General features: G+C 44.1%; 2 protein-coding genes across 2 annotated transcripts in view; both read left to right on the top strand.

Annotated features, from left to right (window-relative positions):
• The window catches only part of LOC144536884 (uncharacterized), a 34,243-nt gene extending 25,226 nt beyond the window's left edge, over nt 1–9,017 (top strand). The window contains exons 10-11 of the mRNA XM_078280191.1: nt 3,249–3,558; nt 8,199–9,017. Of these exons, the coding sequence (XP_078136317.1) occupies nt 3,249–3,558; nt 8,199–8,353 (465 nt within the window). The 3' untranslated portion in view covers nt 8,354–9,017. The remainder of the gene's footprint in view (nt 1–3,248; nt 3,559–8,198) is intronic.
• A 92-nt stretch (nt 9,018–9,109) lies between these two features.
• cldn11b (claudin 11b) lies at nt 9,110–14,315 on the top strand. The gene is made up of 3 exons (XM_078280192.1): nt 9,110–9,966; nt 11,043–11,207; nt 13,483–14,315. Exons 1-3 carry the CDS (start codon nt 9,741–9,743, stop codon nt 13,740–13,742), a joined length of 651 nt encoding a protein of 216 aa, XP_078136318.1. The 5' UTR covers nt 9,110–9,740; the 3' UTR covers nt 13,743–14,315.
• The last annotated feature ends 373 nt before the right edge of the window (nt 14,316–14,688 follow it).

The following is a 14,688-nucleotide window of genomic DNA, read 5'->3' as shown; positions in this document are numbered from 1 at the left end:
TACGCAGCCACGGCGTAGATTTAACGCAGAAGCATAAATCACACTTTAGACACGTTTCTTTGTTGCATGTTTCAGGACTACGTTAAAAAGATTTCTGGTTGATCCTCCTTCTACTAAATGACTGTATTTTTAGAAACAAATGTGCAGCTTTTACTAGAGATGGTCGGATACCATTTTTTGCTTCCCGATACTGATTCTGATACCTGAACTTGCGTATCGGCCGATACCGAGTACTGATCTGATACCAGTGTGTCATATATTTTATTATGTTTTAACAGCTGTATACTACTATCCCTGTATGGATGATATGATGTATAACAGCTGTATACTACTATCCCTCTATGGATGATATGATGTATAACAGCTGTATACTACTATTCCTGTATGGATGTGATATTATTTCTATCTTTGTTGTCGTCTGGCTCAGGTTAAACTCTTTGTGAAACATGAACGCCACAGAACATTCTTTTATTCTGCAGTTTGACAGTCAGTTATAACGGAAAAAGAACATAAATAAACTACTTTAACGTAGATTTTCTTTAGGGCTTTATTACGTGGTATCGGATCGGTGCATTAACTCCAGTACTTCCCGATACCGATACCAGCGTTTTAGGCAGTATCGGAGCTGATACCGATATATGTGGGATATAATAAAACATCAGATTTTATAAACTACATGTGTTTTGTGTGCAGGAATCTTAATGTGTAAAGTAACTAGTAACTAAAGCTGTAACAGATGAATGTAGTGGAGTAAAAAGTACAATATTTCTCTCTGAGATGTAGCGGAGTAGAAGTAGAAAGTAGCATGAAAAGAAAAGACTCAAGTAAAGTACCTCAACATTTGTACTGACTGACAGTACTGGAGTAAATGTACTTAGTTACATAACACCACTGCATTTAGCAGGCTGTCCAGCTTTCCAACATGTTAATGTGCCTTCATGTTGAATGATCAAACACTCACCTGTAGAGGATTGAGTTGAAGTTTGAACTTTCCTTCCCAGAGAACAGAGTTTGTGTTCAGCTCACATTCACAGCAGCTACTCTGAAATGTAACTCATTATTTCAGTTCAAAAGTTGTCAAAACTTCCACAGAAACGTCTAAAAATCCACTTCTCTGCTCAGCTCATTCCAAACAGTCTCAGTCCTCTCTCTCCCACAGGTGTTAATGAGCACAAGTGCCTTATGGGATGTGGAGTTTGGAGGTGGTTTTGTTTTGGTTGTTAACAGCCATTTTGGTGTAGTTTCTACAGGCTGGGTGAAGCACACAGTGACAGACACACCAAATCATCCTCCTCTAGAATCAGAACCAGTTTTTTGTGGCTAATTTCAGATTTCTTCTGAATACAGTTCTGGTGGGGAACTAATTACTTCTCAACAGGAGAAGTCAAAATTGTGGGTCTAAATAAATACTGGAATCATGTGTTGTTTTTTAATTGATTGTTTAGTTTTGTTTAGTTTATTAGTTTATAATGTCTTGGACAATTCCCCATAACTAACTGTACAGTAAAAGGAGCAGCTTTATGCTGCGTTCCAGACACAATTTTTAGCCCGTAAGTTACGACTTCAAGTCACGACCCACGACTTTGTAGCGCTCCAGGCAAAGTCACGACAAACCCTTCTGCGGCTCTGGTCTGATGATCTTTGCGTCAGCAGGCCAAGCTCTGCTCGCACAAGTGGCTGCTCACTTCACTTGCGCGAGCATGTATGTACGGCAGATTTGTGTGTCTGATGATAAAAATAATGACATTTAGCACACCGTCAAAGCTGGCTAGCTAAACATTGTGCCGTTGGCAGGGTTCAGGTAAGGCTACCTAACGTTGACGTTAGCTAGCGCTAGCTGATACTAGTGATTTCTAGTCGGCGACATATTTTGGGCTTCATTTAATAAACATAACCTGTAGTAGTACACAATCGTATGTGTATTGTTTTGATTACAATGTGCGGAATTACTTTACGTTGCCTATTTATGTCTATTTATTTCTATTTCTCCCCGCTAATCACCGGCGTCTGCACAGCATCAACAGGGGTCGACATTGTTGTTTATGATTAACAAGTAGTATACTGATTATACTTCTGCACGTTTACTTACTGCAGTATTAAAAAAAGTAATGTGTAGGAAACAAAAAGAGAAAAATTTCAAATGTACAAAAGTGGGGCTTTTGCAGCAGAGCAGATTCAGACTTTTAAGAGCGAACATTTTAGCAAGCCGGATCCATAAGTATTGAAATAACATACATGATAACCTATGTCAGGTTGCAGGGACCCAGGTTCCATTCAGCTCGAGATGATTTGTTCTGGGAGATGGGTCAGTCCTAAACGGGATGGATGGGTCAGTCCTAAACGGGATGGATGGGTCAGTCCTAAACGGGATGGATAAGCACATAATAAGCTGGGTCCAGACTAGTTTAATGATAGCCAGACAGATTATTTTAAGAGGATGGAAGAATGAAGGGCTGCTGTCTATCCAGGAGTGGGCTTGTGAGATGGCTAGGGGGTGGCAGCGTTTGAAAAGATGTCATATAAACGGGTTGCCAGGTTGGATGTCTAGACTAGAAAATGGAGAAAGTACCTGAACTTTCTGGAGGACTCCTAAGAAGCTTTGTGCTGGGGGAGAGACGTGTATGATGGGCTTATGGTGCTGTCATTTATACATATGTTTGTTTGGTTTGTTGTCTATTTTTGTTGAATGGTCTTGAATATTGTAGTTACTGTGTCATCTTTTCTTAATTTTTGACTGGGTGGGTGCTGATGACAAAGTGTGTGTGTGTGTGTGTGTGTGTGTGTGTGTGTGTGTGTGTGTGTGTGTGTGTGTGTGGGGGGGGGGGGTGTTAATGTTGAGAATTGTATGTATTTGTATGTTGTTAAAGAATAAATATTAAAATTGTTAATCACAAAAAGTTGGTAGAGCAGGCGCACATATATAGAGGTTTACTCCTCGACGCAGCGGGTTCAATTCCGCCCTGCGGCCCTCTGCTGCATGTCATCCCCCCCCTCCCCTTTCATGTCTTCAGCTGTCCTGTGGAAATAAAGGCCTTAAATGCCACAAAAGAATTCATCTTAAACCTTATAATTATATGAGAATATATAAATAAAATAAAATATAGATATAATAAACAATAAAGAGGAAAAAAAAGAAGTAACGAAAGATTACATTTTCAGCAGAGCAGGGTCATTCAGACTTTGAGGAAGCAGATATTTTTAGCAAGCCAGAAAATAATAAAGGAAGAACTTCTCTGTTTCTTTCTCAGCCTCGTGATCTGTGGAGCGCCGGGCGGCGCGAGAAGGATGGGAAGGAGAAGATCGCGGCAGAGGAAGAGGAGGAGGAAGAGGAGGAGGAGGAGGACATGGAGGGAGGAGGGGAGGAGGAAGACGATGATGGCGGCGAGGAGGATCCTGCTGTTGCCATGACAGCCAGGATGGAGCGCCGGGCGGCGCGGAGAGCGAGGAGGGCGTCTGCGCCCGCGTTGACCACCACCTCGACACCCAGCAGCACGTTCAAACCCGCCCCGTCCCAGTGGAGCGTGGAGGAAGTGACGGCCTTCATCCACACACTGCCAGGTAAACTGGAACTCTGAGTTAGATAAATAAATAAAAAATACTTTATAAGCAAACACAAGATCAAAAACCTATTAGCTATCACCACTGCCGTCTCATTACTAAATAGGGTTGCAAAGGGGCAGAAATTTTCTGGTAAATTTCCAGAAACTTTCCATGGAAAGTTTAGCTGGGGAATTTTGGAAACATTCCCATTTGGAAACTTTCATGGGAATTAATGGGAATTATGGGAATTTTGATGGGATGTAGTCCTCAAATGCAGTACTGTCTTCAATCTGCTGTAGAATTTTGGATTCTAGAAATGATCTGTGCAGTGGGCGTGGCCTCAATAGCCCCGCAGTAGGCTAAGTAGTAGCCCAAACCATTGACCTTTAGCTTAACATATGAAGGTAGCTAGCATGCTGCCTTTGATTTACTACGGTTATGGTTATATGCGTGCTAAGGTAACCATCAGCACTGTCTATTGTTTCCAGCCTATCAAGAACAAGTGGGCTATACAATTAACACACATAGGTTAATAGCAATGGGTTATGTATTACCCCCCCCCCCCCCCCCCCCAAAAAAAAACCCAAAAACTAAATGTTGGCCAGTATGTAGTAGCCTATGCTGATTACTGCATGTGTGCATGCCATTGACGAATATAGGGAGGACATTTAACTGAAGTTGCATTAAATCAGGTTGTTTTAACCAAGATTATGCTGCAAGATGGGTCTTTTTCAACTACATTTAAGTTCCCTGTTATAGACTAACAGTATTATAACAAGCTATATTAAAAATATTCAGTTTATTCCCATTAATTCCCGTTTATTCCCATTAATTCCTGTTTATTCCCGTTAATTCCTGTTTATTCCTGTTAATTCCCGTTTATTCCTGTTAAATTCCCATTTATTCCTGTTAATTCCCATGGAAAGTTTACAACTTTGAAACTTCCCGGAATTTTGCAACCCTACTACTAAATACAACTTATTTAATTTTGACAGTTTTTTACATTATCTAGATGCCTGCCTCATTTTCAAAATATTACATGGGCTTGTACCTCCACCACTGGGTGAATTTATACCAGGGCTGTACTGTAGTACTCGAGTCCGGTCTCGGACTCGCTGGTATTTGGACTTGGACTTGTCTCTGTCTCTGCCACTGGTCTTGCCAAATATGGCTTTTGGTCTCGACCGAGTCCAGGTGTCTTTATGTTTATAATATTGGAGGGAAAGTGAAACACTGGCCACCTGATAAACAATCACACACTAGATTATCTTTGCACAGCACGCCGTGCATCTGCTACAGATGAAAATGAGCTTTTTTGCTAACCCTGCTAAGGCAAGACAAGGCAAGACAGCTTTATTTATATAGCACATTTCAGCAACATGGCAATTCAAAGTGCTATACATAAAACATAAAAAAAATAAAAACAGATAAAATACGAGAAAAAAAGTGACAGTGCAGTATAAAATAGGGATTTCTCTTTATATGCTTGTATAGATTGTTGTATAGTGTCAACAATGCAGATTCAGTATAAGAAATGAACAGTTATTTAAAGAAAGACAACATCAAAAAGAAAGGTCTGGATTTAAAAGCGCTGAGAGTTGTTGTGGACCTGCAGTTTTCTGGGAGTTTGTTCCAGATATGTGGAGCATAAAAACTAAACGCTGCTTCCCCCTGTTTAGTTCTGACTCTGGGGACAACAAGCAGACCTGTCCCAGACCACCTGAGAGGTCTGGGTGGGTCATAGCGTAGCAGACCTGTCCCAGACCACCTGAGAGGTCTGGGTGGGTCATAGTGTAGCAGACCTGTCCCAGATGATCTGAGAGGTCTGGGTGGGTCATAGCGTAGCAGACCTGTCCCAGACCACCTGAGAGGTCTGGGTGGGTCATAGTGTAGCAGATCAGAAATGTATTTTGGCCCTAAACCGTTTAGTGATTTATAAACCAGCAGAAGTATTTTGAAATCTATTCTTTGTGGTACAGGAAGCCAGTGTAGAGACTTGAGAACTGGAGTGATGTGATCCTCTCTCTTGGTCTCAGTGAGGACTCGAGCAGCAGCGTTCTGAATCAGCTGCAGCTGTCTGATTGATTTTTTAGGGAGACCTGTATTGCGACCTGCTAACGTTATTGCCATTCATTTTCATTGATTCACACACACTGTAACAAACGAAGATGTCCTCCAATTCTGCTATAATCAGATTTGGTTATAGAAATCACCAGGAAACACAGGGCAGACTGCAAATTCTGCAAAGCAACAATTACAGAAACCTGTGGGACAACGTCAAACTTCGTAAGACACCTGCAGAGGCATCATATGACTTTTTTTTCTTTCTGTCCTGGACTTGGTCTTACCTTGGACTCGAACCTCTTTGGACTCGGTCTTGACTTGGTCTCGACTAGTCCTGGTCTTGGACTTGTCTTGGACTCGACAAAGGTGGTCTTGACTACAGCCCTGATTTATACAACAGAAGAACAGCAGGTTCAACTAGGGCAGCCACCGGGGGAGACTGGGTTGTACAGTATAGACGTAGTAAGTTGGGCCTCAAACTCAGAGACAGCACCAGCTGTCTATCATTTAAAACCACACTCAAGAGATGGATTCAAAACAATCAGAACTGTAATCATCAGTAGCTGGTTTACCTCACCCTAGGTACTGCCCTTCTTTGTACTGTACTTATTTTTTTTGTCCCTCTTTCTTTTCTCTTCTTTCATTCTTTTTTATTAATGTAATATGATGATGTGTTGACCTGCCAAGGGACTACAGATGTAAATGTGCCAGAGTTAGCAAAAAAGCTCATTTTCATCTGTAGCAGATGCACGGCGTGCTGTGCAAAGATAATCTAGTGTGTGATTGTTTATCAGGTGGCCAGTGTTTCACTTTCCCTCCAATATTATAAACATAAAGACACCTGGACTCGGTCGAGACCAAAAGCCATATTTGGCAATTGAGTGTAAACAAAAAATGTCAATCGATGTGCATGGTCCCTTTTAAATAACTCGATGACATCCAAACTAAAACTGTCAGTTTCATTTATACAAACACTCGAGGGTTTTAATCGTCAGCAGATGGGGGGGGGGGTCGTGTACATCTTCTCCGTCGATTCTCATCCAATTAAGTGTTTCGCAAAAACGCTGACATTAACCACAGGCTGAGGTAACAGGCATACTTTCCAACCACCAACTGTCAGTGTGAGTGACATCATCTGGAAGAAAAAACAAAACATCTGTTAGTATCTGTAGTTTACTTCAGACGGGGAAGACAGGAAATCATCACAGGTCGGATTCGAACCCTGGACCTCTGCGTCGAGGCATAAACCTCTCAGTATATGTGCGCCTGCTCTACCCACTGAACCAACCCCGCCGCAGAAACAAAGACGCATTTTATTGTGAAGGTTTTAGGTTAGGTTTATCACAATCATGACACAAACGCCTCATGAGCAGACCCAAACAGAAACCGCCGATTGTTTGTAGTTTTCAGCGGGGATCCAGAATTAAAAATCTGCAGAATTTAGCGGACTGTTTTAAAAAAAATATGTTTAAAGCTATAGTGAGTAGTTTCTGTCGCCCCCCATGAGGAATTCTAAGTAATGACAACAAAACTGTCGGTGCGTCCACATGATACAAGCCTTCCGTGATCTGTGTTTTCCTTTTCATAGGATAAATAAAGGTATTCCCACCATACATTTGTGCATAAAAGTATATCAGAATGCAGGATATTAGTCTTTGATGCTCAAAATAACCCTGGGGGAGGACACCCAGACCCCACACTTTGATATGCCCCCCCCCAAAAGACCTATTCTTATCCAGGAAAATATTTATATATATATAGCCTTTAAATATATGTAGTACAGTATACCCACTACAATACATTAGACTACACCACTGCCCTGAATGGCTATTTTTACCACTTTTTTGGGGAGTGGGTCGTCTTTCATATTTTTTGAGGGGGACAAATCTACCTCTTCTAAATATTGGCTGGGGACATATCCCCTCATTACCTATAACTTCATACATACTATGGACAACCTCTTTTTACAGATGTTAGCACAGGGTCAGCCCTATGTTCCCACAGCCCTATGTTCCCACAGCCCTATGTTCCCACAGCCCTATGTTCCCACAGCCCTATGTTCCCACAGCTCTATGTTCCCACAGCCCAATGTTCTCACAGCCCTATGTTCCCACAGCCCTATGGTCCCACAGCTCTATGTTCCCACAGCCCTATGTTCCCACAGCCCTATGTTCCCACAGCCCTATGTTCCCACAGCCCTATGGTCCCACAGCTCTATGTTCCCACAGCCCTATGTTCCCACAGCCCTATGTTCCCACAGCCCTATGTTCCCACAGCCCTATGTTCCCACAGCCCTATGTTCCCACAGCCCTATGTTCCCACAGCCCTATGTTCCCACAGCCCAATGTTCCCACAGCCCTATGTTCCCACAGCCCTATGGTCCCACAGCCCTATGTTCCCACATTTCTAGGACATTTTCAAAATTAGGTCATGTGTTCCTACATTTCCCTTCAATGTAAGCCTTACCCTCCCACATTTTTTAGGGTTAGGGGGATAAAATCTGATACAAATGTATGAAAAAGGAATGTTTTCAAAGACCTCTTTAGTCCAGAACTCAGCTTCATCCTTCATGTCGGTGTTGTTTTGTCTTTCAGGCTGCAACGACGTGGCCGAGGCTTTCCGGCTGCAGGAGATTGACGGCCAGGCTCTGCTGCTGCTCACCGAGGACCATCTGATGACCAGCATGAACATCAAACTGGGGCCGGCGCTCAAGATCTGCGCTCACATCAACGCACTGAAAAACCAGTGAGAGAGAGAGAGAAAAGATAACGGACTGATGCACAGAAACAGAGGAAGTCAGGGCGGGGATGTGGGAGGAAAATCAGAGAAATGGAGAGAAAGTTAGAGGTGAAAGGAAAGGAGAGAGTTTACGAAAAAAAAAAAACGCTGACACCAAGGATGACAGAACAAAGTCACAAAAAGAGATTTGCGGTAATTTATGAGATTCTAAATCGGAGGTGTGGCCTTAGGAGACGGGAAGAGAAGACACCAGAGTCCAGAAGAAACTTCATCGGTTTTGGGTCAGAGGATTTTTGTAACTTTGTGTACATTTTACATGCCGCTGGAGAGTGTAAATTTGAAGCTATTTCATGAAGGATTTTGAACATTTAATATATAAAATTTGTCTATTTAGGTTTTTTTTTAGAAACGTGACACGTCAGCGACACATCTATCCAGTAGCTTACATAACCGGTGTGTGTAAAACAAAAATAATAACAATACGTAGACTTTGTTAGTGATTAATGAAAGTTTAATGTTTTATATCACTATATTCTGGACAAAAACATGTATGTGGATTAAAAAAAAAAAAAAAAGAGAGAGAGTCACTATCAGGGTAGAGACTGGTGTCTTTAATCGTCACATTTTTATGGTTTCATGCTTGAAATTATTTAATAAATGAATAATTAATCAAATGGATTGTTTTAGGTTATTGTTTTTCACCAGCAGAGGGCCACAGGGACGCAGGTGAGTGATATATGAAGAGAAGTCTGTATTTGATTAGATCAACTGATTTCAATTCATGTCACAAAGTTCCTTCCGGAGAATCAAGTACTCCAGGTGTGTGTGTGTGTGTGTGTGTGTGTGTGTGTGTGTGTCTGCTTTTCTGATGGACCTAGGTTTTTGTTTTTCTGTCTTGAGTCTGTCTCTCCATATCTGGTTTAGGTTAAAATCTCACATGCGCTCTGATTGGCTCAAACTTTGGACTATGTTTTCACCACACCCTATAATAAATCTTATTCTGGGCATTTTTCTCATCAGCCTGAGGCGCGTTAACGGCACACTGCAGGATTACTTTTTCATTTCTACTTTTTTTTAAGGATTCTAATCTAAAATACGTATTAGATATACGTATATTAGAAATACGTAGTGAGGACTGCAGATATCTTTGGATTACAGCTGAACTTGTCATCTTTAATGAACTGAGCTAAAGAAGGCTCTAAATATAACTTTTCCGGCGAGTTTCTCAGTCTCTGGAACAACAAACAATACTTTTATATTCACACAACTTCAGAGAGACAAAGACAACACCTTTAAACACTCGAAGTGTTTAAACGAACCACGCGTTTTTAAGACAGTGTGATTTTTTTTTGTTTTTGGGTCGGAGTTGAGCGCGTAAAAACGCACGGCGGCTCCATATGGCGCACATGTGCAGGCAGATCACCGGCAGCGCGGCGAGCTGTGCGGGCTGGGTCGGGCTCATCGTCGCCACGGCAACTAACGATTGGGTCCGGACCTGCGACTACACGGTGACCACCTGCCTCCGCATGGACGAGTTGGGCTCGCGGGGACTCTGGGCAGAGTGCGTCATCTCCCCGGCGCTCTATCACTGCGTGGCCCTCAGCCAGATCCTCACCCTGCCAGGTAAGAGAGGGGGAGAGAGAGATGGAGAGGGGGGGGTGGGAGAGAGGGAGAGGGAGAGGGATGGTGGAAGTAAGTAAGCAAGCAATAAAGAAAGAAACAACAAAGCAAGACAGAAGATGGATGGATGACTTTAGATACTAGTTATTACATCACATAATACATGACAGTAGGGGGGAGGGGTCGGGCGTAGCACACAATTCTGGGCCCCTCCCCGCATCCACAGCTATTCATTCTAGCATCTTTTTGGGCCCTCCTCACATGAGGGCCCTGGGTACCCAGTCCCCTTTCCCCCCCAGTCCGACGCCCCTGCCCTATTCTACTCTATCAACAGGAAGTGATAGGTCAAACAGCAAACAGCCACCCACAAATAGTCTATAAACAAAGCATCAGGCTGTCTTTGAGATTTCACATGAACAACGGTTAAAGTTACTCAGGCTACCGAAGAATACCATAATTCCTCCGTTCAATTAGGCCTAAACGATGCAACTCCAAGCTTCCATCCTTAACCGTTTTGCCAGCAGCGTGTTTGTGTGAACAGAGTGCTGTGTGTCCACAGTGTGTGCAGACTGTAGTTGCAGTATTGCCTGAGGCCTTTTGGAGGAGCAACACTTAGGTTTTAGTCTGTGATCTCCCTGCAGGGGAAACGGTCTCTAACATGCTCCGTTTGAGCTTCAACTTTACTTTGCAAACAAAAGTGTATTGGGAGTTGAACCTGGAATTGCCTCCAGCCTGAAAATAAACAAGAACTTTGCTATTAAAATGTGAAAAGGTGAAGTGAAAAACATGCAGCTGTTACTTGGATCTATTCTGAATAAAACCAAAGGATGCAGCCAATGGCCCAGTGTGAGTTTGCTCAAGATGCAAAGGCGATATACTGTCAGCTATTCCATCAATCAATAGATAATCTCTCTCAAGGGTTAAAGACGACACAAGGGTTAACAAACAGCCATGTATATGGGCTCTTCCAGTCTCTCCACTGCTGGCTGTTCCAGTTTAACGGGAGAGAGGAGCAAGAGGGGTTATGGTCGTGTTTCAACCCAAAGTGTTTTCTCTCCGTCTCTCTCTCTCTGTCTCAGCGTACGTCCAGACGTCCCGTGCTCTGATGATCTGCGCCTGTCTGCTCGGCCTCCCCTCCATGCTGCTGGTGCTCATGTCGATGCCATGCGTCCGGCTGCAGAACGACACCTCCGCCATCAAGCGGCTCCGCGCCCGGGTGGGAGGCGTCCTCTTCATCCTCATAGGTGAGAGGAGAGAGAGACACACACACACACACACACACACACACACACACATACACACACACACACACACACACACACACACACACACAAACAAACACACACACACACACACACACACACACACACACACACACACACACACACACACACACACACACACAGACACACACACACACACACACACACACACACACACACACACAAATAGACAGACACACACACACACACACACACACACACACACACACACACACACACACACACACACAAACACACACACACACACACACACAAATAGACAGACACAGACACACACAAATAGACACACACACACACACAGACACACACACACACACAGACACAGACACACACACACACACACACAGATACACAGACACACATACACAAATAGACAGACACAGACAGACACACACACACACACACACACAAATAGACAGACACAGACACACACAAACAAATAGACAGACACACACACACACACACACACACACACACACACACACACACACACACACACACACACAAACAGACAGACACAGACACAAGACAGACAGACACACACACACACACACAAACAAATAGACAGACACAGACACACACAAACAAATAGACAGACACACACACACACACACAGACAAAAATAGACAGACACAGACACACAAACAGACACACACACACACACACAAACACACACACACACACAAACACAGAAAGACAGACAGAGAGACAGACAGACAGACAGACAGACAGACACACACACACACACACACACACAAATACGCACATACACACACACACACTTGGAGTATCACTGGATTTTTTTTAACTGACTGAAGTTTGGGATATATGCATTGAAGTAGTTTTAGGTTTAGTTTTGATTGAAGGAGACAGTTGCCTTTAACGGACAGTTTTGGTTTTATTAAACAGCAGTTTTGGTTTCATGAGAATATTAATTGACAGAGACAGTAATTTGGGTTTTAGAAAATAATTATTTTGGTTTTAGAAGACAGTTTTGGTTGTATTTTCACTATAACTCCATCCACAGTAATTTGGGTTTTAGAGGACAGTAGTTTGGCTTTGAGCACAGTTTATGTTTTAATAAGACATCAGTTTTAGAGACAGTAGTTTACATTTCAAAGGACAGTTTTGGTTTAAGGAGACATTAGTCTCAGTAGTTTTTTTGGATGTTCAGTCCTCGGGTCTTTCCCAGCTGTTGCATGACGGAGGAGGGGTGGAAGGAGGGTCATGGTCTGTCAGACTGGGCCTCATCCTGACTGGGCTCATCTGCCAGACTGGCCTCCTTCCTGTGGGACGGGTCGGGTAGTTCCTGCCACAGCCTCAGGGACGGACAGCCAGACGCAAACAGACACCGCACAGAAACTCCACAATGTCCAGGTATAGAGGGTTTTCACGACGCGTCATCAGACCAGAAGTCGCCATATTGGAGGTACTCCGCATCACAACAAAGCACAGGCACTGAAGTAGATCCCGAACGGCGTCAAGGAAAATGGTTAATTATTGCCGTGTTTTAGGTTGTACCAATAGGTCAGACCGAGAAAAACATTTGGAATATTATCGACTTCCAAAAGTTATTAAAAACCAGGGAGAGGAATGCCAGAAGTTATCAGAGGAAAGGAGGCGCTTGTGGTTGGAAGCTCAACCAGGATCTACGAGGGAAAATCTGTCTTGTTCAGTCTTTGAAATGAAAAAAAACAACTATTGAGAGTCACTGGCTACACCTTGAGTATCACAATGATATCATACAGGTAAGGTTAGGTTGATTAAAGACGTTATTGCATTACTTACTTTGGCCTTCACAACACAACGGTCGTTAATGACTTGGTACTGCGTCTCCCTCACCCACTTCTTGCGCTGTGTATGTACTCGGCGAGAACACCATAGTTGACTATATCGGGATATGCAACTGAAGGAAGAATCACCGGGTCGCCATGGATCCAAGAAGAGGGAGCCAACTTGTAGGGATCTGCACCGCCAGTAAACTGTAATTTCTCAAAAGTCCTTCCATGCCTTTGCATCTTGGACGCGTTTTGATGAGCTTTTCTGTTGTTTATACAGAAAGTATTAAGGTATCCAAAGTGCACAATACTCCATTACTCCATTCAGTTGTTTACACCGAGTGCCTCCAATATGGCCGCGCATCCAGGTTACCGCCCAGAACGTGACGTCGGTGAAAACCCTCTATAGCTCCAAACCACAGCAAGTTAAAGCGTTTCACTTCTGTCCCCCTCTCCAGGTGTGTGTGGCATCATATCGACCGTCTGGTTCCCCATCGGCGCTCACCACGAGGAGCATCTGATGGCGTTTGGCGTCTCGCTGTACGCCGGCTGGGTTGGCTCCGTTCTCTGTCTCCTGGGCGGCTTCGTGATCTTGTGTTGCCGCGGCACCGACCCCGGGATCCCGAGCAGGGACAACAGCTTCTATTACTCCCGGCAAGGGGGCACGGCCACGCCGCTGGACCCCCCTGCCAACCACGCCAAGAGTGCCCGAGTGTGAACATCCCCTCATACCCCCTCATCAAAGTCTGTGCTAGGGCTGGGGGGGGGGGAAGAAATCGAGAATCAAATGTATCGTGATGTTTATTATTAACGATTTTAAATATTTTCTGTTAATCATATCCGCTTCCTGCAAAACAGAAAATGCAGAAAATCCATCTTATTTTCTTCTTTACAAATTAAATAAATGTCAGGCTACATTTACATCGCTACGTTATTGTTTCTTAAGTGGAGTTTTGAGCCAAAAGTGATCTCCGTGCACACAAGTGTTTTTAGCTCCAGTAGAAGAACTAATCTCTGTTTAAACTAACACTCCCAAACCTCATATATCTCATCTACATTCTCGTATACTGGGCATGAACAGGAGGCAGCGTGTAGACTCCGCCCATTGCTGGTAGTTGCCATGGTAACGTTAGTAGATTAGTCTCAGAGAACGAGACGTCGAGACCGATAAGACCCAATCAGGAGGAGAAACGCTGGCGTCAGTGTCAATGCTGCCAAAGGTCTCCGTTTGCGGCCGTTGAGACTGAAAAACAACACCAGAGCAGGGGGAATGAGAGGGGGGGACACCAGAGCAGGGGGAATGAGAGGGGGAAACGCCAGAGCAGGGGGAATGAGAGGGGGGGACACGCCAGAGCAGGGGGGAACGAGAGGGGGGAAACGCCAGAGCAGGGGGGAATGAGAGGGGGGAAACACCAGAGCAGGGGCGAATGAGAGGGGGACACGCCAGAGCAGGGGGGAACGAGAGGGGGGAAACGCCAGAGCAGGGGGAATGAGAGGGGGAAACGCCAGAGCAGGGGGAATGAGAGGGGGAAACACCAGAGCAGGGGGAATGAGAGGGGGAAACGCCAGAGCAGGGGGAACGAGAGGGGGAAACGCCAGAGCAGGGGGAATGAGAGGGGGAAATGCCCATGTATCGTGATGGAATAGAATCGGGACAGAAGCAT

Source organism: Sander vitreus, chromosome 22 (assembly GCF_031162955.1).
Source record: "Sander vitreus isolate 19-12246 chromosome 22, sanVit1, whole genome shotgun sequence".
Taxonomy (NCBI): domain Eukaryota; kingdom Metazoa; phylum Chordata; class Actinopteri; order Perciformes; family Percidae; genus Sander; species Sander vitreus.
Note: the sequence above shows the minus strand (reverse complement) of the source record. Positions and strands in the feature narration are given on the sequence as shown.

Coding starts and splice junctions, on each gene's coding strand:
- cldn11b (XM_078280192.1), top strand. CDS start 9,741: ATGGCGCACATGTGCAGGCAGATCACCGGCAGCGCGGCGAGCTGTGCG. Junction 9,967..11,042: donor CCAGATCCTCACCCTGCCAG/GTAAGAGAGGGG, acceptor TCTCTGTCTCAG/CGTACGTCCAGACGTCCCGT. Junction 11,208..13,482: donor CGTCCTCTTCATCCTCATAG/GTGAGAGGAGAG, acceptor CCCCCTCTCCAG/GTGTGTGTGGCATCATATCG.